General features: G+C 40.7%; 1 protein-coding gene across 1 annotated transcript in view; it reads right to left on the bottom strand.

Annotated features, from left to right (window-relative positions):
- LOC117532313 (ryanodine receptor 3-like) overlaps positions 1 to 24,357 on the bottom strand; it is a 323,993-nt gene that overhangs the window by 259,895 nt on the left and 39,741 nt on the right. The window contains 5 exon segments of the mRNA XM_034195633.1: positions 732 to 831; positions 3,031 to 3,143; positions 5,472 to 5,550; positions 7,446 to 7,520; positions 17,625 to 17,729. Of these exon segments, the coding sequence (XP_034051524.1) occupies positions 732 to 831; positions 3,031 to 3,143; positions 5,472 to 5,550; positions 7,446 to 7,520; positions 17,625 to 17,729 (472 nt within the window).

Genomic DNA, 24,357 nt, shown 5'->3' with positions numbered 1-24,357 from the left:
GTCACCAGGATCTCCTGCAAACACTCAGAAAAAGATCACGTGCGTATGGCACAGTCAAACGCTGAGAGATTACCTGAGTGGTAAACTGATATCTCAGCAGAGATGTGGTGTCTCCTCCAGTCTTATATGGGATGGGATGATGATGAGAGTTTTCTGACAGCTGGTAGTCCTGGCTCCTGGGTGGTGACTGCGCCCTCTGGTGCCTGAAACCCGACTACAGGCAGGGCGCCCTCTGGCATTGGCCAGCAGTACCTCCTCTTTCGGGCGGCCCACATAACATCCTGTAGAAACTCAGGTAACTCCATTCGCCTTCACGCACTTAGATATACCAGGACCTGGAGGTGACTGAGAAACCCCAAAGAGATGTAGCTTGATTTGGCCTCGACTGTAAGGTGAATGTTTAACCGTGAAACAAACGGTCCGCCTGTCTGTCATGTTTGGCATGAGAATTGACTTGCCGAATGCAAACATGCTCACTGAAGTAAAATGTCTGTGAGCTAACAGCTAATAGTAGCATGCCAGACCATAATATCATTACCAGGTTAGCAACCATATTGACCGGTCGATTATGCTAATCAGATTTACACACATGATTGCTAGCAATAAAGCAGGTGGTGAGTGGATGATAATGTGTTTTTATGGTGGGACCGTCATTTTTCTGACGTTTGGGGCCTTGAACAAGCTAAATTTGGTTCTGGTATGCAGGCAGGGCATTGGTGAGAAATCTATACCTTCCTCTATGTTGCTTCCGGAGCAGATGGGATGGACGTTCCACAGAGTCTGCATGAAGGATGCATCCACTTGGATGTTGCCATTAGAGATCGATAGGTGCTGCAGAACACAAGCAAATGTTTAATGCTATGTGAAATTACCATACGTACTGCAAGGACACTGAATAAACATGGGCAAGAATGTTAAAATAGGCAAAGGCGGCGAGATTAAAATGGAAATTCTGCACAGCACATTACAATTTATTTTTCAAATAAATTTTACAATTTATTTTTCAAATACTACTTCTGATTACAATTATAACTATCCAAGTGTACATCACACATAGCACAAGCTACTTTCCTGCATCAATCAATCAATCAATCAATTTTTTTTATATATCATCATGCATCATGGGTAAAGTGACAGCACAACATATTGAACAGAAGATAGCATGTTGTAATAACAAAACGAAAATGGTGATATGTTTGTACAAGATATTACCAATGGTTTGTGGACAAATCTGCCCCTGGTGGATACTTGTTTAAATGCAATAATTTCACATGAGGTACAATATGCAAAGAGCATTTGAAACAATGACAGGAGTCCCATGCACCTTAAAATATGTTCTGCACTGAAACTACAATATGATTATGAGGTTAAACATCTAAATGGTGGATTTCAGTTAGGACACAAGAAAGTTTGCTCCTGTCTGTAATACTTGATGCAACGAAGACTCATCTTCATCACTGCGTGTTGAGAGCAATAGGAAACAGAATGGCAGGTGGTTTGAGTTTGGATTTACGGTGTCTGATGGCGTTTAACGCTGTACAGTCTGCATGGTGGTGTGGGTGGGCTGTTTGTTGAGCTCTCATGTTAAACTCCATTCAAAACAAATTCTGTGGCAGCTGCATCCTTATCCAGCATCCTCCTTCCCCAGCCCTGAGGTGCCACATGTCCCTACTTATTACCACTGCTTGGATGACAGTGGGGACAAGCAACCAGATTGACATTAGTGACTGTTGGATGACAGTGGTCATCTGGCCATGCCCGCCAGCTGCCATGGTAATTGGTCATTTTAGACCTTACTTGTTTGAAGCGCCTTGAGGCAACTTTGTCATGATTTGGTGCGATATAAATGAAAATGAAATTCAAGTACTGTATTTTCCATAGTGTAAATTGCATCAAAACAAATTCCACTGGAGTACAAGCCACACCTTATTCCTGTATGCTGAACTCACATTTCAACACAGTGTTTCCCTGGGGGTGAGTTTAACAACAGACAGGAACTCAGCATAGTACATGTGCACGCTATAGTCTTTGCTGTTACTTAACATGCTAAGGACTTCTAAATTCCAAAAATAAGCAAGCTCAACATAAAAGTGCGTGATGGACAACATATTGGCACAGCTGGACAAACAAAAAATACGACCATAAAAATGTGATTCAATTTGATTTTTATCTGCTCTTTAATTTTAGATTTTGTGTATTGTTGTATTATCCTTTAATTTACATTTATACCATTGTTATTGGAGTTTTTGTTGTTTTGGAGGGCTTTAATTTCTCAGAAAGCCATTTGCAGGACTGGCTTATATGTCTTGGAAAATAAGGAGTCTAAGTCACAAAAAATTCCAAAACTAGTAAAAGAAAATGCAATTTATAGTCCAGAAATCATGTTAACCAACTATGGACTTCAGGCTTTGACACCAGGGTGCCCCCTGGGATCCTCAGTTATACCAGTATGTTGTCTTTACTGCCATAGTACAAAACTACTTGAGCCATGTGCACCACAGGCACCATTTGTGCAATGTCATAATTCAAAAAGTGCATTGTCTTGCAAGATGACCTGAGAGAGGTCCAAAGGACATGGTACAAACATTGCAGTTACGTCATATATCACAGACACCCCTTTTGTTAGAACAGCAAACATAATTCAAGTGCATGAGTGGACTGCAGCTACCATTTTTGATAAATGGCACAGGGGCATGCAACAAGATGCACTCATCATGGAAAAGCAGGAGCAAAAAATTTATCATAATCCTGCAAACTGGATATTTCCAGCACATATCACATTTGCTTCGGGTAACTGGTCGTACACCTGCAATCATCTAGAAGGGGAAAGTTGTTGCTTTTAGTAGGATTAAGCCTCCCTCTGCAGTGAGGTCTCAGAGTGCATGGAGTTTGTATTAATAGGACTGGGATAATCTCACTTTTTGTCACATTATTGGAAGCAGGCATAAGATTCTCCTATTAAGATCTCTATTCATTATTCAGACAGAAGGTACAGTTTCAAGGACTGGATGAACAACAAAATAAACTCACAAGGTATCGCTCTGAGGACACACTGACGAGGATGAGGTCATCGCCAATGCGGACCTTCTCTCCTTCAGACCTCTGTTTGGAGGCAGGATGTATCGTCCACCAGCAGGCCTCACCTGCAGTGATACACACACATATAAACACACACAAGCTGTTTCCTAACTTTAATTGGCAGAGCCTGATGTAGGAAACAGTCTTGAGAACACCCCAGTGATAATAATTTATTCATGATCACTTAAATAGATTAATAATTTGAAATACCAGCATATGTGGATTCATCACAGCACCCAAATTCATTCACTTTCACCTACATAAGTTCTTGTCTAATTCTTTAGGTCCTGTATAAACTCACTGATGCTGATGCTTAGCCTGGATTCCGTAGCATGAACTGGATGAGAGTAATTGACTAACTGGTTGTTGATCACTTGCGTTTGCATGTTCACGCATTAAACACTGTAAGACTGTCTCTTCATTGCCAGATTGAATTAGATTCCACCCTGCCCTCTAGTGCTCCATATTACAGTGTTTGTGACTCCACGTTACTGAATTTTGCTGTCATTCTGCACTTGTGCTTTTGCTCTTGTGTGTTTGACTCCATGATATAGACCCTTGCTGTCATTGAGGTTTCCTGTCTTAGGCCTGACATTTGAACTCTGTTGTATGAGGATCTCTGGTTTTTAACTATATTTTGGATTTTTTTTTTGTTGTCTATTCCCGTGAAAGACTGTGGCAATTGAGAATTACTCTTTTTGTGAACAATAAAACATGTCGTGGTTCCACTACAGATGGGACACCAGTCTGACACCAAGGTCAGTGCCCATTTACAGATGGGTGAACTGGAACAATTTCAATTCAGTGTATTGAACTTATAGAGCGCCAAATCACGATAGCGTCACCTCAAGGCACTTCACAGAAAACAACAACAAATTAAACCTAAAGATCAAGGAATGTAATTAAAAGATTAAAAGCATTATAATAAAGTAAAAAAAAAGGTCAAAAGAATAAAAAACATAGTAAAACAATATGTTAATCATATAAAATAGAAAACAAATGCGTCTTCAATTGTGACTTAAAAGTCTCCACAGAGTTCAACTACCTCACTAACATAGGGAGAGCATTCCATAGGATCGGGACACGATAAAAGAAGGCTCTATTTCCTACAGACTTTTTATTCACCCCAGGGACACAAAGTAAGCCTGCGTCCTGTGAACACAAAGCCCGGGCCGGTACGTAGGGTTTAAGTACATCAGCCAAACAGGAGGGTGGCAGTCCATGAACAACTTTATAGGCCAGTAGCAGGACCTTAAAATCTGATCTCGCAGACACAGAAAGCCAGTGAAGAGATGTCAAAATGGGAGTAATGTGGTCAAACTTTCTGCTTCATGTCAAAAGTCTGGCAGCAGGATTTTGAACCAATCTGGACTGCGGCAACCCAGAAAATAAAATGTTACAATAATCCAGTCTACAAGAGGCAAATGCAGTGTCTTGTCCAAGGACACAGACACATATATTGGAGAACACACCTGGCAGTGGAGCTATATTGGTGTAGAGCAGGTAGCTCAGTGGAATAAGGAGTTCAGTTACCAATATGTAGACCTGGGTTTGACTTCCAGGCACAGTACTTGTTTGTGTCCTTGGACAAAAGACTTAATCTGCATTGTACTAATCGTGCTTCACCACATATACAACATCATGGAACTACCTTGGGTCCAAGATGGCAACCACCCAAGTAGACAACCAGTCTACATTGCTGTAAATGCGTACCTCCCTCAAATGGAAATGTAACCACAGGGAGTCAGGCTCTCATGTGCTTCACATTAAGGAAACCGGGGATAAGCACAGTAACATTCAGTTTCACTGCCAATGTAGGACTTACTTTTATATACTGCCAGCCCAAATTCCATCTACCTGCTCTACGCCTGGTTTTTGGTGGTCTATAGTGCAAATGCCTTCTCTGTCTTGACAACTGCATTGACCCTTGCAGCACACCTGATTACACCTCATTTTTCAAGAACAGAGACTTGTAGCATAACCAGGAATCAAAGCCAGGTGTACATATTGGTAGTCCAACTCCTTGTCCCACTGAGCTACCTGCTCCGTATCTCATCTAATGCATGATCTGAAATAAATACAATACAAATAAGATGTGGGTCTAGGTAACTGGATACCACAACAAGACTGTCAAAGATGCTGGCAAGACATAATGAGCGCTGACAACAGAACCACACCGTATGTTCAGGGTGCTCCAGTGGGAATAGTAACGGAGATGCTGAAATTCACTCATGAAAAAATATGATTGAAGGGAGAGCAAGCGGGAGAGATTTACAGAGAGAAGGAATGGAGAAGAAGATGGCGAGAGACTGAAGAACAAAGACTGAGACCGACAAAGAATGAAAGTGAAAGAGAGCTGGATAAAAGCAAACTGCAACAGAGGCTTTCTTTACCTGTTGAATCCTCCTGCAGGCCGACATCAAACGACAGCTTATCTGTCTGTGACCTTGATGTCTTCAAACAGGCCAGATACTGCGGTCAAAGCACATCAAATCATACAAGACCGAGCTGTAACACTCTTCTCTGCAGATAAGCTTGACACAAACCATTTTCATGATTGATAACCTTTTGTTGATAAAATGGCAGAAAATAGCTTTTAAACATTACAATTTCCTAAAAGCAAAGGTTTAACAGTTTCTTCTTCCAGCTTCTGCCATCCAATCAGCTAATTTCACCTGTCTGCATCTGTGCTGCAATCAGTCTCATCATGAACTCTACATATAGACCTCACTCCGCCCACTGAATTAGCACATTGTAGATGCTTCTTTTTCCATTTTGTGGTTCTGTTTGCTTGTCTGACTTTGTGTTTAAAATTTTTGGACATTAGAATGCAGTTTCCCCACACACTGTGTTCAGGGGCGGATCAAACTTCAGGTGTAGGTGGAGTGTGTGGTTGTGAATTGGTTGAGTTTGTAGAAGCCACGCTCCTACTAGGTGTGTCTGGTAGCATGACCTCTGGAGTTTTTTTTTTGTTTGTTTGTTTAAATCTATCACCTTTTTCCTGCATTTTAAGGCAATGTGGGAAGCAAAGGACTGACTCTTTCATCATCATTTTTAGTACACAATATTTCACCTGTCCCACAATGTACCTAGTCTATATATTCCAGTCAAACATATCATTGTGACTACTTGCTTAATACTGTGTGGACCCGATTTTGCCAGCAAACCAGCCATGACCCAATCAAGGCATTGGCTCCACTAGACCTTGGACAGTGTGCAGTGGTATTTGGCAGCAGCACTTAGTAGCAGATCCTTTAAATTCTTGATGAGAAGTTGAGATTCGACGTAAATACGGCAGACATTGTGAAGCGAGGGCAACAGAGAGTGTACCTCCTTCGCAAATTGAAGTCCTTCTCTGTCAGTTCTGTTATTATGGGTCGTTTTTATCAGTCCTTTATTGAAAGTCTTTTATGTTTTTCTTTCATCTGCTGGTTTCCTAGCCTGGCACTGAAAGATAAAAGTAGCTTGCATAGTATCACAAAGACATGTTCAAAGATCATTGGAGTGGAAACCAGAGACCTAGCTAGTTTTTGTGAACAGCAAATGGTGAGGAAGGCAAATTGTATCTTGTCTTCTCCCAGGCATGTGCTGGCAGGTGAATTTTCTTTGTTGCCTTCGGGCCGTCGTTATGTTTCACCTGTCTGCAGGACGAATCGGTTGTTAAAATCTTTTATTCCTTCTGCTATCCGTCTTTTAAATTCCTTGTAAGGTGTAGATGTATGGGTATGTGGATGTAGTATGTTGCACATTTTATGTGGATGTAGTATGTTTTTTTTTGTTGTTTTTTTTTTTTTTGTGATGTGCCGGTATGCAGGCTGCTGAAATTAATTGCCCCTGGTGGGATGAATAAAGTTGTCTAAGTCTAAGTCTAAGTCTATAAATTGTGAGATGGGGCAACCCATGGTCACCCCATTTGTCCAGCACAGCCCACATGACCTTGTTATCAATTCCACTTTTGGACTACTTGGACCACTTTTGGGAGGTATTGACACAACAGACTGAGAACATCCAACAAGAGCTGCAATTCTGGAGATGTTCTGGCCCAGTAATCTAGCCATCGCAATTTGACCCTTGTCAAAGTCGCTCAAATTTTACACAGTCACATATTTCCTGCTTCCATCACATCAACTTTGAGGAATACATGTGAACTTGCTGCCTCATATGTGCCACTGCACTGAGAGGTGCCACTGTAATGACATGATCAATGTTGTTCACAATGTTATGGCCGATCAGTGTACATGTATACGAAAAACCTATATTGAAAGGAACTGCAGTGTTCAGCAGCATGAACATTGAAAGGAGATTGAACATTCATGCTGCTGGGACATTTTACTTCATGTTTTACAAAGCTGGCACAGTTCTCTCACCATGGAGCTGAAGGAATGTCGAAGGAGGATGGCATGTCCATACAAAAGAGTTTTGTGTCCACCGCTCTGGGCCGCCTACAGTGATAATACACACACACACACACACACACACACAAAAAACACAACAAATATGTATCATTAAAAGGCAGCTCAAGCATCTGCAGACCAGCCCCAATGGTCTACCTCCAACAGCTTAAATCTGCACCCGACCTCTGGAACAGAATGCTGACTTCTTCAAAGACCGTCTCACTGGTGATGATGACCTCACGCTTGTGGGTGCACAGATCCAAGGGAGGCTTTTGCTACCCCATTTCGCCAATGAAGACATGCAATCTGACTTGCCACAGGAGATGACGCATCTGATTCCTGTATCCATGATCAAACAGGATACGGGATCATCTTTCCAGCACGCCGACTACAGGAATGTAGGAAAGATGCACAACTGCCATCAGTCTTTGATGCAATGCCAATGTTAGCAAGGACCAATGCCGCTGCTTATGGTGGTTGGGGAGGATGCTTGAGCATAACATATGATATCTCCACTGGTAGAAATGCACATGGAATAAAGAACAGGCACAAAATACTCTTGCAGAGTTGTGTCTTTCTTGTTTCCATTTGGCAAGCAACTCTCATGTTACTCACCTTCCTTATGAGCCTCTAGGAAGCATTAAGGTAAGAAAAATGCCATTGTTTAGAAACAACTATTGTTCCCTTTAGTTTGATCTGCCTGTGTCATGCCATTTTTTAAATGGCTATAAAAATTATCAACAATATTGAGGCAACAGTGAAGTCAAGAAGAATTTTTTTTACCATTAAACTTTGTCATTTTACAAATCAATGTCACATGCATGTGTTCAGAAAATAACTCCAGGAGCAATGTCAAGGGTTTGTCTTATTCAGAAAATGTTAAAGCGAAGCAGGAATTGAACCCAACTTGGTGCCATTTTCTGTAGAGTGTTGATATTTCTCTTGTCTCTGTTCTCTCAAAGAAGATCCTCATGCATGTGAGGCTAAACAGGGATTAAATCACTTGTATGTGTTGGGGAAAAATTGACGTTTTCCCCATGTGTGCAGAGCAGGAGGCTCTGTACCCAGCTCAGGGTCATCCCCCTCCTTGTTGACATAACACTTTGTATTTCTCCAATTTACAACTAAACATCTATTCATGGCTCTGACTAGCTAAAGGCCAAATTTATAAATATTATAATTTTATTTTGTTATGGTGGAGCTCCTTAAAACGGGGTCTCTGAGAATAGAAAGGCAATAGGCTCTTGGCGATACACTACATGCTGTATCTTTTTGGGAACTTCTCCGGATGCATCTGTTTCTGCTTCAACCAAAAATAAATCTCTCTGCATTGATATGTCTGACTCCTTCTCTGCCCTTCTTTTATGCGGAATATCATCACAAAAATTCCACAACAGTATGTCTGTTAAGCCAGATACTGCGGTTTTTGCACAGGAAGACCCCGTGAATACACAGTGGAAACTGGTGGTGTACCGGGAAGGTAAAACCTTTGTAAAAACCTTGAAACTGTTACAACAGAACAGACTCAAAGGGTCACCCCTTTGAGTCTGTTCTGCTTCAGGTTTCTTCCTAACTATCATCAGATGGAGTTTTTCCTTACCACTGTCGCCTGTGTGCTTGCTTGAGGGGTTGGTAAGGTTAGACCTTACTTCTGTGAACCACCTTGAGGCAGCTTTGTTGTGATTTAGCGCTATATAAATGTAATAAATTGAAATTAATTCAAAACTGAAAAAAAGACACTGGACATAAAAATAAAAAAAAATCTTGGAAAAATCTTTATGGCAGAACTTCTGTTATGCATTTTGCATGTGGGTACACTGAAACAGAACCCAGACACAGTGTCAGACACACAGAGGGATGCGGTGTCTATGTTGCTTTGGCTTGACTGCATCAAAATTGAAAAAGTTTGAAATATTGCCTATGTCTTGCTTTGATCCAAAAATGGCTATGGAACACAAGGTAAGCCTGAAGGATGAAACTGTGGGATTTCAGCAGGAAATTGATTTGTGTTTGGTATTCATTTCATTGCATATGGTTTTATCTTTTGTATATGTCGTGGCTGGGAGCTGCATCCACAAAACTACAGAACTGCCTTGGATACTGGATGGCAGCCACCTCCGAGTAGACAACCGGTCCATCCCCACTTCTCAAAGGCAACATTTATCTTGCAGATTTTGATGATTCTTTTTACAGATCTACCGTCTGATTATTGAATGATATTTCTCTATATTTTAGGAGCATATTTTCTCTCTCTAATTTTGTTTCTCATCATCCTCCTCTGTTTGCTACTAGGACAAAGCCGTGCTGTGATTTGATGCAGTCATATCATGCAGACTGCAGCACTGGCTTCCAGGTTTCTTCTGTGCTGCTGGCTATTGCTGTATATTGGCTGACGTACTGAGTTTAATGCAGCAAAGCACATCCAGCTGCAATTACCACAACCAATGAACCCTAAGCTTCCCTCCACTTTCTTATCCCGTATTTGGTATAGAGATATACTGGAGTACACACACACACACACACACACACACACACACACACACACACACACACACACACACACACACACACACACACACACACACACACACCGTTACATCAGATCAGCAAGTGGAAGAGCCAGTGAGAACAAAAAAATCCAAAATTCTACAACTGGGAATTTTGCACATTGCAGCACAAATTAAACACATCTAAAGCACCTAAAATGACAAAAACAGTATCATCAGCATGCTGAACCATAAAGGACAGTGCGATTGTATAAAAATGGAATAACAACGGTGTTTGGTCACAGCTGACATCCTCAGTTAATTTAGAGAGGAGTGATATTTAGCAGTCACCCCCGTTGTGCCAGCCCTGTTGCAGTTTAAGCATGTGGACACAGTGTTGTGGTTTCTCTCAGCTACGACCTCAGACCATCTCTAACTGAACATCAAACACAGAGAAACAGATGTACTATTGTGCTGCCAGAAAAGAATCACAAGGTCACGAGAGGTCATCACGGAAGCTCAGTCTCCTTAACGGACTTATTTGCCCTTTTGGTCAGTGACGTCCAAGTCAAATGGGTCAATGCATTTTGGATGACTGACGACATTTTCACACAGTGTTGGCACGGATGGAAACGGAGCTACTTTGGCTTTTAGTGTGATGACTTTCCAGATCCTCTGCGGTCGCCTCTGTGCTCAAAGATTTCCTGCTAGAACAACTTGAACCACCAATTTGGTCTACAGTGAGGAAAATAAGTATTTGAACACCCTGTGATTTTGCAAGTTCTCCCACTTAGAAATCATGGAGGGGTCTAAAATTTTCATCTTAGGTGCATGTCTACTGTGAGAGACATAATCTAAAAAAAAATATCTGAAAATGTATGTATGATTTTGATTTCACAATGTATGATTTTTTTAATAATTTGTTTGTATGTTACTGCTGCAAATAAGTATCTGAACAACTGTGAAAATCAATGTCAATATTTGGTACAGTAGCCTTTGTTTGCAATTACAGAGGTCAAACATTTCCTGCAGTTTTTCACCAGGTTTGCACACTGCAGCAGGGATTTTTGGTCCACTCCTCCATACAGATCTTGTCTAGATCTTTCAGGTTTGGAGTTTCAGCTCCCTCCAAAGATTTTCTATTGAGTTCAGATCTGGAGACTGGCCAGGTCACTCCAGGACCTTGACATGCTTCTTACATAGCCCCTCCTTAGTTGCTCTGGCTGTGTGTTTGGGGTCATTGTCATGCTGGAAGACCCAGCCATGACCCATCTTCAATGCTCTTACTGAGGGAAGGAGGTTGTTTGCCAAAATCTCATAATACATGACCCCATCCATCCTCCCTTCAATACGGTGCAGTCGTCCTGTCCCCTTTGCAGAAGAGCACCCCCAGAGTATGATGTTTCCACCCCCATGCTTCACGGTTGGGATGGTTTTCTTGGGGTTGTTCTCATCCTCTAAATATGGTAAGTGGAGTTGATTCCAAAAAGCTCTATTCTGGTCTCATCTGACCACATGACCTTCTCCCATGCCTCCTCTGAATCATCCAGATGGTCACTGGTAAACTTCAAACGGACCTGAACATGTGCTGGCTTGAGCAGGGGGACCTTGCTGCCCTGCAGGATTTTAAACCATGATAGCATCATGTGTTACTAATGTAATCTTTGTGACTGTGGTCCCAGCTGTCTTCAGGTCATTGACCAGGTCCTCCTGTGTAGTTCTGAGCTTTCTCAGAATCATCCTTACCCCACAAAGTGAGATCTTGCATGGAATCCCAGACCGAAGGAGATTGAGTTATCTTGTGTTTCTTCCACTTTCTAATAAATAATCATAACAGTTGATGTCTTCTACCAAGCTGCTTGCCTGTTGTCCTGTAGTCCATCCGAGCCTTGTGCAGGTCTACAGTTTTGTCCCTGGTGTCCTCAGACAGCCCTTTGGTCTTGGCTATGGTGGACAGGTTGGAGTGTGATTGATTGAGTGTGTGAACAGGTGTCTTTTATACAGGTAACAAGTTCAAACAGGTGCAATTAATACAGGTAAAGAGTGCAGAATAAGAGGGCTTCTTAAAGAAAAATTAACAGGTCTGTGTGAGCCAGAATTCTTGCTGGTTGGTAGGGGGTCAAATACTTATTTGCAGCAGTAACATACAAATAAATTATGAAAAAATTATACCATGTAATTTCCGGATTTTTTTTTTTTTTTTTTAGATTATGTCTCTCACAGTGGACATGCACCTAAGATGAAAATTTCAGACCCCTCCATGATTTCTAAGTGGGAGAACTTGCAAAACCGCAGTGTGTTCAAATACTTATTTTCCTCACTGTATCTATTGATAAGCCCATCTGTTCAAAGACCTATTGATTGGCCAGCTCCACCTGAGACGTATTCAACCTCTATTTCCCCTTTAATGGTGCTTCCTCCAGTGACATTTCAGTCTAGGCAAAGAATGAAGAATGGGCCGACAATATCGGAAATAGATAAAAGTGATCGGAGAGAATGCACTGCTGTTACATGGTAAAAATAGCACATCCCAAACACTGAAAAGTGTCAGGAGCATTGGGGAGAAAAGCAAGTGGCATGTTAAGAAAATCCAAGGAAATCCTGCATATAATCTCACAGAAAATTTGAAGCACAGCAATATTATGTTAAGGTGCTGATGCAAGACAGTTGAGGGTGGACTGGCAGATAAAACATGTCTCTGAGGTTTAATTTAGCTTTTAATATTTTCAACAACCCCCACCCCCATTTCCCCCTGTGGCTCATAATTCCCCGTCACTTTGCTCTAAGTGGAACCAATGGGCTTCGTCATTCTGCTGCAGAGCGAGTCAACTATCGTCACTAAGCTCCATCCTGATGCGTCCATTTATTTCCAAAGTGAAGTCAATGCGTACAACAAAACAGGAGTTTATGGAAATTCTCACCATCATTAGCTGTGTCACATCAAAGGCAGGCTGGCTAAAGCTGAAAATACCCTGACCATTAAATCACACAACCAATATGATGGCAGATAATTTTATGTACGGGTTCAGAATAAGCACCATCTGTTTGCATCATCAAAACATCACATTGCATTGCCCATATGCGTAACAGCAGTAACTGTTACAAATGAGCGCTTGTCCTTTGCAGTGGACAGCTTAAACTCAGTGCTCACAACTGCTCCACCTACATTAAAACCACGCCCTCTCCCAAAACGCACTCACCTTGGTTCAATGATTACTTACATGGCCTCAAGCATAAATCTAAAGGTCTGGGTGAAAATGATGTAGTGCAAAAGCAGAAGTATTCTACCTCGCGTGGCGCGATGCTATTCTAGACTATAAGAATGCACTGTTTGCTACGCAACGGGCCTATTACTCTGATTTGATTAACAAAAACAAGCATAATTCAAATCAGTTAATTCAAAATGCTGCAGCTAGAGTACTGACAGGGACTAGAAGGAGAGAGCATATCTCACCCATATTGGCCTCTCTTCATTGGCTTCCTGTTAATTCTAGAATAGAATTTAAAATTCTTCTTCTTACTTATAAGGTTTTGAATAATCAGGTCCAATCTTATCTTAGGGACCTCATAGTACCATATCACCCCAATAGAGCGCTTCGCTCTCAGACTGCAGGCTTACTTGTAGTTCCTAGGGTTTGTAAGAGTAGAATGGGAGGCAGAGCCTTCAGCTTTCAGGCTCCTCTCCTGTGGAACCAGCTCCCAATTCAGATCAGGGAGACAGACACCCTCTCTACTTTTAAGATTAGGCTTAAAACTTTCCTTTTTGCTAAAGCTTATAGTTAGGGCTGGATCAGGTGACCCTGAACCATCCCTTAGTTATGCTGCTATAGACTTAGACTGCTGGGGGGTTCCCATGATGCACTGAGTGTTTCCTTCTCTTTTTGCTCTGTATGCACCACTCTGCATTTAATCATTAGTGATTGATCTCTGCTCCCCTCCACAGCATGTTTTTTTCCTGGTTCTCTCCCTCAGCCCCAACCAGTCCCAGCAGAAGACTGCCCCTCCCTGAGCCTGGTTCTGCTGGAGGTTTCTTCCTGTTAAAAGGGAGTTTTTCCTTCCCACTGTCGCCAAGTGCTTGCTCACAGGGGGTCGTTTTGACCGTTGGGGTTTTTCCGTAATTATTGTATGGCTTTGCCTTACAATATAAAGCGCCTTGGGGCAACTGTTTGTTGTGATTTGGCGCAATATAAATAAAATTGATTTGATTTGATAATTCAAATTTCCTGTTCGACACAGTGGCAACACTTATACATGGACAACCACCTGTAAGTTGCTCTCCTTTTACAGCCCAAGATTTCTTAGATTACGTTTAGAAGAAAAGAGATGACATTTGGTCAACTATATCCCAGCATGCCTTAGCATGGCCACTATACCCTCTTATTGAGGTGGATGGCATCACTGATACATCACCTTACAGAATGTGATATTGCTTCCCTGGTTGTGCTGATGAAACTTGTAACATCCATTAAAAGCACAACCTGTATTTTTGACCCTATACCAAGAAAACTGTGGCCTACATTTGGGCCTACAGTGCTGGAAATGATTAATCTGTCACAAACCTTGGTATCTATTCCTAAATTCTTCATATCTGCAGTGATTAAACCATTGCTTAAGAGACCTAACCTTGACCCTAGTTTAATGAAAAATTATAGGCAGATATCAAACCTATCATTTTGTTCCAAAATTCTTGAAAAAGTGGTTTCACAACAGCTTGTGGACCACCTTACTAAGAATAATCTCTTTAAGCCACTGCAGTCTGTGTTTAGAACATATCATTCCATGGAGACAGCTCTCTCTAAAGTGGGAAATGATCTTCTACTTGCAATGGATTCAGACACGATTACAGTTCTGGTGCTGTTAGATCTCAGTGCTGCGTTTGATACCATGAATTATCAAATTCTACTCGATAGGCTGGAGAAACATTTTGGGATTACTGGGAATGTCCTTGCATGGTTGACATCATACCTGACCAGTCACTCTCACTGTGTTCTATACGACAACACTACCTCTAACCTTGGTGACATGAAATATGGGGATAAACAGGGGTCCGTCTTAGTCCAGACTGAAGACACATCTATTCTCCCTCTCATTTGGCTAGCATACAGGTATAGTATGGAGCTATGCTTCCAATCCCTTTAACTCTTCTTATTAGCAAGGGAACAGACCCCGGCCTCACTCATCTAAATTCTGGGTCTGTTAGTGAAGCTCAGGCCTTGCTGCCGGCGACCACCTTAGTATTCTCTCTGCCTCCCTGTTGATTTTAACAGGAAAGCATTACCAATGCTTGTGCTTGATGCAAATAAAACTTTTAAAGCCTTCTACTTGGAAGGTAGACATGTGTAACCCATGACAGAGACTGGGTGATTTCACAGGAGGTAAAAGCTGTTGATTTGACAAACACTTTACACTGGAATATGGTGTGTTCAGTTAGACAGGTTATCCTAGCTATATGCTTTGGTCTACCTTTCTTTTTAAAGGCAAGGGTATTGATAGTATCAAAGGCATTAAATGGCTAATGCATACCCTGCACACTCTGTACATTGGGCTGTATCCATGCCTGATAGTTCATGATATCAATCAATCACAAATATTTTCCTGATTTAAATAATCTCTCTTGCCCTACTGGTTGCAGCGATATAGTAAAAAATATGTTTTGCACATCTTGACCTTTGTCCAAGCTCCTCCAAAAGCTAATCATCCAGACATACAGTATCCCCCAAAGCAAGATTTCCACCACGTTTGGTGGAAATCTACCTTGTTCACCAACAGAAACACACACATGACCAATCTGAATACCCTGCTTCACTGCTTTGTCAGCATGAAGGGGAAAGATGCCAATCCAACACTTGTGCTGCTGCAGTTCAGTTTCAGAAAGTGAAGAGGATGCAAACTCATAATTACAGCTAACCTTAAGGAGAAGCGCATACTAAAATCTATACTCAACAAAAATATAAACTCAACACTTTTGGTTTTGCTCCCATTTTGTATGAGATGAACTCAAAGATCTAAAACTTTTTTCCACATACACAATATCACCATTTCCCTCAAATATTGTTCACAAACCAGTCTAAATCTGTGATAGTGAGCACTTCTCCTTTGCTGAGATAATCCATCCCACCTCACAGGTGTGCCATATCAAGATGCTGATTAGACACCATGATTAGTGCACAGGTGTGCCTTAGACTGTCCACAATAAAAGGCCACTCTGAAAGGTGCAGTTTTGTTTTATTGGGGGGGGGATACCAGTCAGTATCTGGTGTGACCACCATTTGCCTCATGCAGTGCAACACATCTCCTTCACATAGAGTTGATCAGGTTGTCAATTGTCGTCTGTGGAATGTTGGTCCACTCCTCTTCAATGGCTGTGCGAAGTTGCGATGACGAACTGGAGTCAGGTCGAGACCCCGATGAGGACGACGAGCAGACGGTTTGTGTAGAAATTCTTTGGTTATGCAAACCGATTGTTTCAGCAGCTGTCCGAGTGGCTGGTCTCAGACGATCTTGGAGGTGAACATGCTGGATGTGGAGGTCCTGGACTGGTGTGGTTACACGTGGTCTGCAGTTGTGAGGCTGGTTGGATGTAGTGCCAAATTCTCTGAAACGCCTTTGGAGACGGCTTATGGTAGAGAAATGAACATTCAATACACGAGCAACAGCTCTGGTTGACATTCCTGCTGTCAGCATGCCAATTGCACGCTCCCTCAAATCTTGCGACATCTGTGGCATTGTGCTGTGTGATAAAACTGCACCTTTCAGAGTGGCCTTTTATTGTGGGCAGTCTAAGGCACACCTGTGCACTAATCATCGTGTCTAATCAGCATCTTGATATGGCACACCTGTGAGGTGGGATGGATTATCTCAGCAAAAGAGAAGTGCTCACTATCACAGATTTAGACTGGTTTGTGAACAATATTTGAGGGAAATGGTGATATTGTGTATGTGGAAAAAGTTTTAGATCTTTGAGTTCATCTCATACAAAATTGGAGCAAAAACAAAAGTGTTGCGTTTGTGTTTTTGTTGAGTGTAGTTGCGTCAGTCACAAGAATAAATCCATTTAACAACTGAACACAAAATAATCCAGTATTAAAGACAAATGGTATGTATAGGGTTGAGAAAATTCTGAATTAGGACTGATCTGGTGCTTCATGCATTGGGAAAGAAAGGGTAATGGCATGAGTGGTGAACATACCCATCGATCCGGGCCACGGGTCTACCATGTTGACACACAGAAAACAAGGTAAAGATGGAAGAAGCAAACATCAGTCACAGCAATAATGAGAAAGAGAAGAAACACTTGTAAGACAATTGAAGAAAACACCAGAAACAGAGATAGCAGTGATCAGTGATGAAGACCTGAAAGGGCCACAAAGGCAACAAGGCCAGAATACAGTGCAAATAAGTACAAATAATTAAAGTGCCATAAAATCACAGTGCAAAACCTGTACAACACAACGCCATAAAAAAACAACCAACCAACCAAAAAAAACAACAAAAAAAAAAAAACGCACACCTGCACCTCCTTTTAAATGGTTAAGACAATGTAAAGGGTCTACATCTTTAATATTTACAATTATATATATAAAATAAAACATATATATATATATATATATATATATATATATATATATATATAGATATATATATATATATATATACCATCACTTACCCCCTCATTGTTCTGTCCACTTTTAGCCAGCATCTCTTGCAGGGCCCGTACCGATAGAGACTGTTCCAGCACAAATGTACAGATGCACAGGTCCGGTGGAACATACTGCAACGGCAGAAACTCAGCAATGAGTTAAACATTCTCACAAAATGTTAAATATTTCATTTTCTGTACACATGTCACGCCACTGTTCGAGGTTTCTACACATCAACCAGCTAGCCCATGCTAGCTCATGGCTGTCATATTACCTCGCCTTTGTTTGTCATCTGACTTCATAAAATTCTGCTGAACTTAAGTATTGTTGTAAAAATTGAGTCAATACAATCCTGACAGTTCAAATACATTCCTTTCATCTAATTGTCAATTCCTTGTCCTGTGTTTGCGCTAGCTAGCCGCCATAGCATAGCTGCTACAATATGTCTACATGCTTTGTTAGATAGTTTCCAAGTAGCTGGTTTAGGAAAAATGCCTCAAACTTTTTGCAGAGAAAAATTGTATTCTGCTATTATGGGTTCCCTGGTTAATATCATGCTGGTAATTAACTTCACATTCTGTGCAATTAACTTCACATTACCAACAGGCCATGAGCCAAACCCTGATAAGCAGCTCAAATGAATAAATGAATGAATTACCAGCACAATAGCTCCAGCCCCATTCCCATTTTGATAAACCAACATTATAAAATCGGGCTTTTTAATCCCTAATCCAATTTCAGTGTTAAATAACAAAAGCACTGAGGCAATATTGTTGAAAATGACATTATAACATGAAAAATTATAAGAATTTCAGCTTTGTTTTTTCCCTAAAGTTTTAATTTGTTCACTAAATCATTCCTATATTACAGTAATTTCTTAAGTCTTCTTGTGGAATGCTTTTCAATCCAAATACACTTCCTCCAAATAAATAAATAAAGCAAATACTAGCTTGAATAAATAAGTATACAAACAAACAAACACTTGTGCAGTAACCCTGATGAGCCAGGTATAATCAAAGGCACCAATGGGCAACATGGTCTACATAGGTCAAAATAAATCTGATGGGCCACAAGCATGTGTACAACATTAATGTTTGAGTTATTTTGAAAATGGAAAATAAAAAGTCATGCAATCTTAATGAAATGATCCCTTTGGCTCTGCAAATATCACAAACACACAGAACAGTTTTTCTGTTATAACAAATACACTCTCCGGCCACTTTATTAGGTACACCTGTTCAATTGCATATTAACATACATAGCTAATCAGTCAATCACATGGCAGAAACTCAGTGCATTTAGGCATCTAGACGTGGTGAGGATGACTTGCTGAAGTTCAAACTGAGCATCAGAATGAGCAGAGCCGGCCCAAGGCATACGCCAACTACGTGGTCGCTTAGGGCCTCCACGCCACCAGGGGGCCAAGAGAGCACCGAGACGTTGTGATAAAAAAGTAAGTATATACATGAAATTAAAATAATATTGAATAATTTTAAACGAAATTGTATTACACCCGAAAAAAAAAAAATTCATTTTGACAAAATACCAATACTAGGTTAATTGATGCCTCCTGTTGGCTGCTGCCACCGTTGGGCAAATTTAGATGCACCGCTTGGGTCAGGTGGTCGATGACTAATCGTGAGGAAAGAAGTGAGTGCAAGTCATGTCTCAGAAAAGAAATTATCCCTCTGGAGCGGAGAATAGAAAAAAGAAGTTGGAAGACGAGAAAAAACAACAAGACAAAGGCAGGTTTACATGTCCAATATTACAATTTTTGATGTCATTATTTGCGAAATGCTCCGTTCGTTTAGTGTAAAGTGCTTTAGGTGTCTTAAAGTCAGAGGCGTTTGCTCTAAGACTGCAAGGGAAGCTCAGCTTCCCCTAAAATGTCAAAAAATAAGTGATTAAATATATACTGTTGTGTGTACATGTCATTGACTAAATATGCGCTACAACGCGCTCAACTTTTGTTCAGAATCAGCTTCTTATCACTGGTAACGACGCGGCTTTTCTCTCACTCAAACCCGCAGCTTCACAGTGCTTTAAACAGTGTAGCGACACAAAGCATGCAGCGAAACGAGACGAGTCATTGGATAAATGCTGGGCTTTGTCCCGCCCACCGGACGCTCAGCGTGTCTGGGGGTCTATGGGGCAGTGGGCTGGCCTCAGCTGGCCCGGACGCTCAAGTTCTGCATGATGATTGGATGATCTGTCTGAGGCTGAATCCCTTTTTGATTGACATTTGATAGTCTTCCTTACGAAGAAAATCTTAGAGTTAAACAGCAGGGCAGATCAACTCCTCAGATTAATTTGGTGCAAAAGGTGGGGAAAAGTAGCTCAGCTCTCAATGGTTTGCAGGCCAAAGTTAAAGCAATAGCCCCCAGTGCAATGTTTGTGCATTGCTATGCACACACATTGCTGTTATGTTGTGGATTTCTATGTTCATTTTGGAGATTATTTAAGTATTGTATTTATTATTTAAGTATTTTATTTTGATTACAACTTTATTTTTCTGTAAGATAATGTGAATGTCATTTGATTCTATTTTGTATTTGGATATTGAACATTTTGCACACCATTGCCCATCTGAAAGTAATTAAACTATTTAACGTGTTTACTATAAATGCAGTCTCCTGCCTGCTGATGTTACTTTCAAATAGTTAAATTAATGAGCCATACTTATACATCACTCTGTATGTAGAAGTTAATTAAAAACATATTTATGAGTTTGCTACCCCTTTAAGGTTAAAAACAAGAATGACACCTGTATGATGTAAGATAATTACAAATAATGCTAATGATTGTGGGTACGTTACACACATAACAGTGTAGCCTATGGAATAATGAGGCATCTGGTGCTGAGGTGATGGTAGGGGGGCCCCCAAATTAAATTCTGCTTAAAGCCCCATAAAGGCTTGGGTCGGCCCTGAGAATGAGGAAGAAAGGGGATTTAAGTGACTTTGAATGTGACATGGTTGTTGGTGTGTGTTGGGTTTGTCTGAGTATTTCAGAAACTGCTGAAATCCTGGAATTTTCACATGACACCATGTGTAGGTTTTTACAGAGAATGGGCCAAAAAAGAGAAGATATCCAGCGAGATGCAGTTGTGTGGATGAAAATGCCTTGTTGATGTCAGAGGTCAGAGGAGAATGGACGGACTGGTTGAATGGGCAACTGCGTGATGCAATCATGTTAATATGGACCAACATCTGAGGAATGTTTCCAAAACCTTGTTAAATCTATTCTATGAAGAATTAAGGTAGTTCTGAAGGCAAAAGGGGGTCCAAGCCGGTACTACGAAGGTGTACCTAATAAAGAGGGGGTAATTTCCCCATTTTGTTTGGAAGCCACTTCACTCATGGCATCTCACTGTTCTTGGGGTTGTAAGTATATGAAAGATACAGAATGCAGTAAAAGTGGAAATCATCAGATGTTTGTGAAAAATAACTGTTGTATTATGAAGTGATAATGTTTGTTAACCAAACCTGGCAACCAAAACCAAAATAAGAGAAGTTTGAGTTGAGTTTACTGCAATGCTGCAAAAATCTTACTGTTTTTTGGGACCTGTCAGTTTTAACCTGATTTGTGTATGTAGAGCTGCAACTAATGATTATTTTTGTATTTGATTAATCCAACAGTTGTTTTACATGGAAAAAATAAGAACATTTTACACCCAGACACACAAAAAGACAGTAAATATAATTCTAACATACAACACAGGGCTGTATTTTATAATTATTTCAATTATCAATCAGTGTGTTAATTATTTTCTGGATTAATCCATTAGTTGTTTGGTTTATATAATGTCAGAGAAAATAGTTGAAAATATTTATCAATGTTTCTCAAATTCCAAGATGCCATCCTCAAATGTCTTATTGTGTCCATAACCCCAAAAAATATTCAGTTTACTGTCAGCAAGGAGGAAAGAAACAAGAAAATATCCACATTTAAGAAGGTGAAATAAGATAATTTGGACATTAAAAAATTCACTCAAGATCTTTAATAGATGAACAAAGTAATGAGTGATTACTTTAAAAAAATCAATGAATTGAATAATTGTTGCCACTCCACTTGCGTTTACTTGTATGTAAAAATGAAAAGTGCAGGACATACTTAATAATATTACATCAGTAAAATTCAACATAAACAGTTGATTAAAATTTCAAGTTCTTTAAGATGTTTAAGTTGAAGGAACTAACTCACTTATTGTTGGCATTCCAATGGGGGGTGGAGCATGACAGAAAAAGTTTGGGAACCACTGGAGTAGACATAATTGCACTTTGAAAATAAATGGCAGGTGCTACCACCAAACGCTTTTCGTAAAAAGGCCAAATTCCTAAACCAGGGCAGCATCAGGTGAGATGGAAGAGGACGGGGGCAGATTGCTGACAGAATGAGGCAAACAGCGAAACAGTATGAGGTATGGCTACATGATAAATGATGCCAACCGAAACACCATCCCTGGCCTCCTTACGGAGATTCTCAAGTCCAAAACTGGTTCATTCATGCACTTAATCTAACCTCATTTGCCAACTTCACACAACCCAATTTCAAACAGAAGTACTAACTCACAGACACTCAACACTGTTACACTGTGACTCTTGAAATTCTTACATTTTAAAGAACCATTGATTTACTCGGAAAACCCACCAGTACACCTGAGTATATAACAAAGTCCTCGACACACTGAGCCGCCTTAGGGGAGCCTCAAGCCCCTCGGCTGTGAGCGTTTGCAGGGACACAGCTTTACAGCAACCTGCATAAGCCCTGACTTTTATTTTATGACTAATCATGTAATGAGAGGAAAAAGGCAACTAAGTGGTGGGCAAGGACACAGATCACATCTGAGATTCCATCTGCAGAAGGTCAAAGACTGATTGCCCTGAGGACGGACCCGGCGCCACGAGGGGGCGTTTGGGGGCGACGCCCCCTCACGTCATCAACCTCGCCCCCTGAGATGTGAAAGTTATCAAAAATAAAAAAGAAAGAAAAAGAAATACTGGAAAATATAGCTCCTCGCAGTTTTTGCAAATTTTTTAGTCCAATATTGCATGCTTTTTTTTTCTTTTTTCTTTTTTTTTACAGCGCATTGTGCTCTGCATCCTCATCAAGCAGGCCGGTGTTCTGTCAAGATGACGGGACACCTGTTGCGGCACCGTGAAGGGAGAGTATGTGCATTGTGTTCTGTGTGTCTGTTTATAAGAATCTTCTTGCCCAGAAGAAAAAAAGAGCACCAACAACTACCCATAACTGTGTTCTTCACTCCGTAAAAGACACCTGCAGCGAGGTGTGAGTGGAAAAAGCAGTGGCAGGACGAAGAGGCGCGATCAGAGGAACTGTGAAATACTGGTCAGTCACTATTAATAATTTCTTATGTGTCCAACCTCGTAGGTTGATCGTTAAAATTAAATTTATTAGTTCTAAAAGCCATCGTAATTATTTATAGGAAAACGTTCTATTTTTATTTCTCAAACAAACATTTGGGCCTGAAAACAGGTTGGTCTTATTTTTCTACTAAGGTTTGAACTTTGAGAGTGTTTACACACGAGAGAAAAGTGAGAAAATGTTAATGCCTGTTTGAGAAAAGTGTATAAAGTGTGTAGTGAGGGGTTTTACAGCCTTAAAACGTCTATAATAATTGTAAAAAATAACGCCGACTACTTCGCGGATTTCGCCTATTGCGGGGTATTTTTAGAACATAACTCCCGCGATAAACGAGGGACCACTGTATATCTACATGAAAGGTTTATCTTTGACACGTTGTGTGACTGTCATGCCCAATTGCGCTGTGTTTGTGCTTGTGATGGAGGGCTGTATGTGGGGTTAATCTACTGTCTCGTGTCGTTTCTCAGATCAGTTGTTGGTTTGGTTTTGTGGTATGCAGGAGATCACTTGACCGAGGGTCTATACGTTCAAATAATAATTAAAAAAATACTGTTATCACTCTTTACTCTTACTCAGTCAGTCTCTTACAACGGTGTAGCCTAAATACACGAGCTTTCTAGGAGCGCACCCAATTCATTACGCACGCTCAGAGGCACGTCCCCTCCGGTGCGCACTTTTTTGGGGGGGAGGGGCGCGACCCGGCCCCCTGTGATAAACTCATCGCCCCCTTAATATTTTTTTTTCTGCCACCGGGTCTGCCTGAGGAGGTGACATCATCTTCCTGTCTTCTTCCATTTATTCAGAAGAACTGTTCAGTAAAGAAGATGAAAAGAACTCAAAGAAACATCTGCAGATATCAATAAGTCAGTGTGAGTGTCGGCATGCTGGACGTCAGGGCCCATGTAGGACTTACGTCGTATATCTTTTAATTCAGTAAAACACACAAGATCTCTGCTGAAGGATTAGTTGCGCCTATACTAGGTAGAGGTATGGTGGCACTTACCCATATTGGAATCCTCCATGAATTTACCCAGAAAAAGTAAATCATGTCCGCTGGCCAGTGATTTTATGAGACAGTTGTTCAATGTAGTAACATCTCTAATATTATTGGTATGATGGTGCAGTGATGAGTGATCGAGTGATCTGGTAATGAAGACAGACAGAGCCTGTCTCTCACAAATAAAATAAAACAAAAATGAAAAATTGAGACACTTGTTAAATTATTTTTAAAGACTCTTTGATTCTTAAATTAAATCTATTTTACCATAATGTGTTAAATTTATATTTTGTGTACTCCCTAGTTTAATATTTTTAACCATGTGGATTGTGTTGTTAGAATTTTATTGTTAATAATCACATTTACGTTTATGCAGT

The sequence above is a fragment of the Thalassophryne amazonica genome, chromosome 19 (genome assembly GCF_902500255.1).
Source record: "Thalassophryne amazonica chromosome 19, fThaAma1.1, whole genome shotgun sequence".
Lineage (NCBI taxonomy): Eukaryota > Metazoa > Chordata > Actinopteri > Batrachoidiformes > Batrachoididae > Thalassophryne > Thalassophryne amazonica.
The sequence above is the reverse complement of the archived record's forward strand: the minus strand, read 5'-3'. Positions and strand labels throughout refer to the sequence as shown.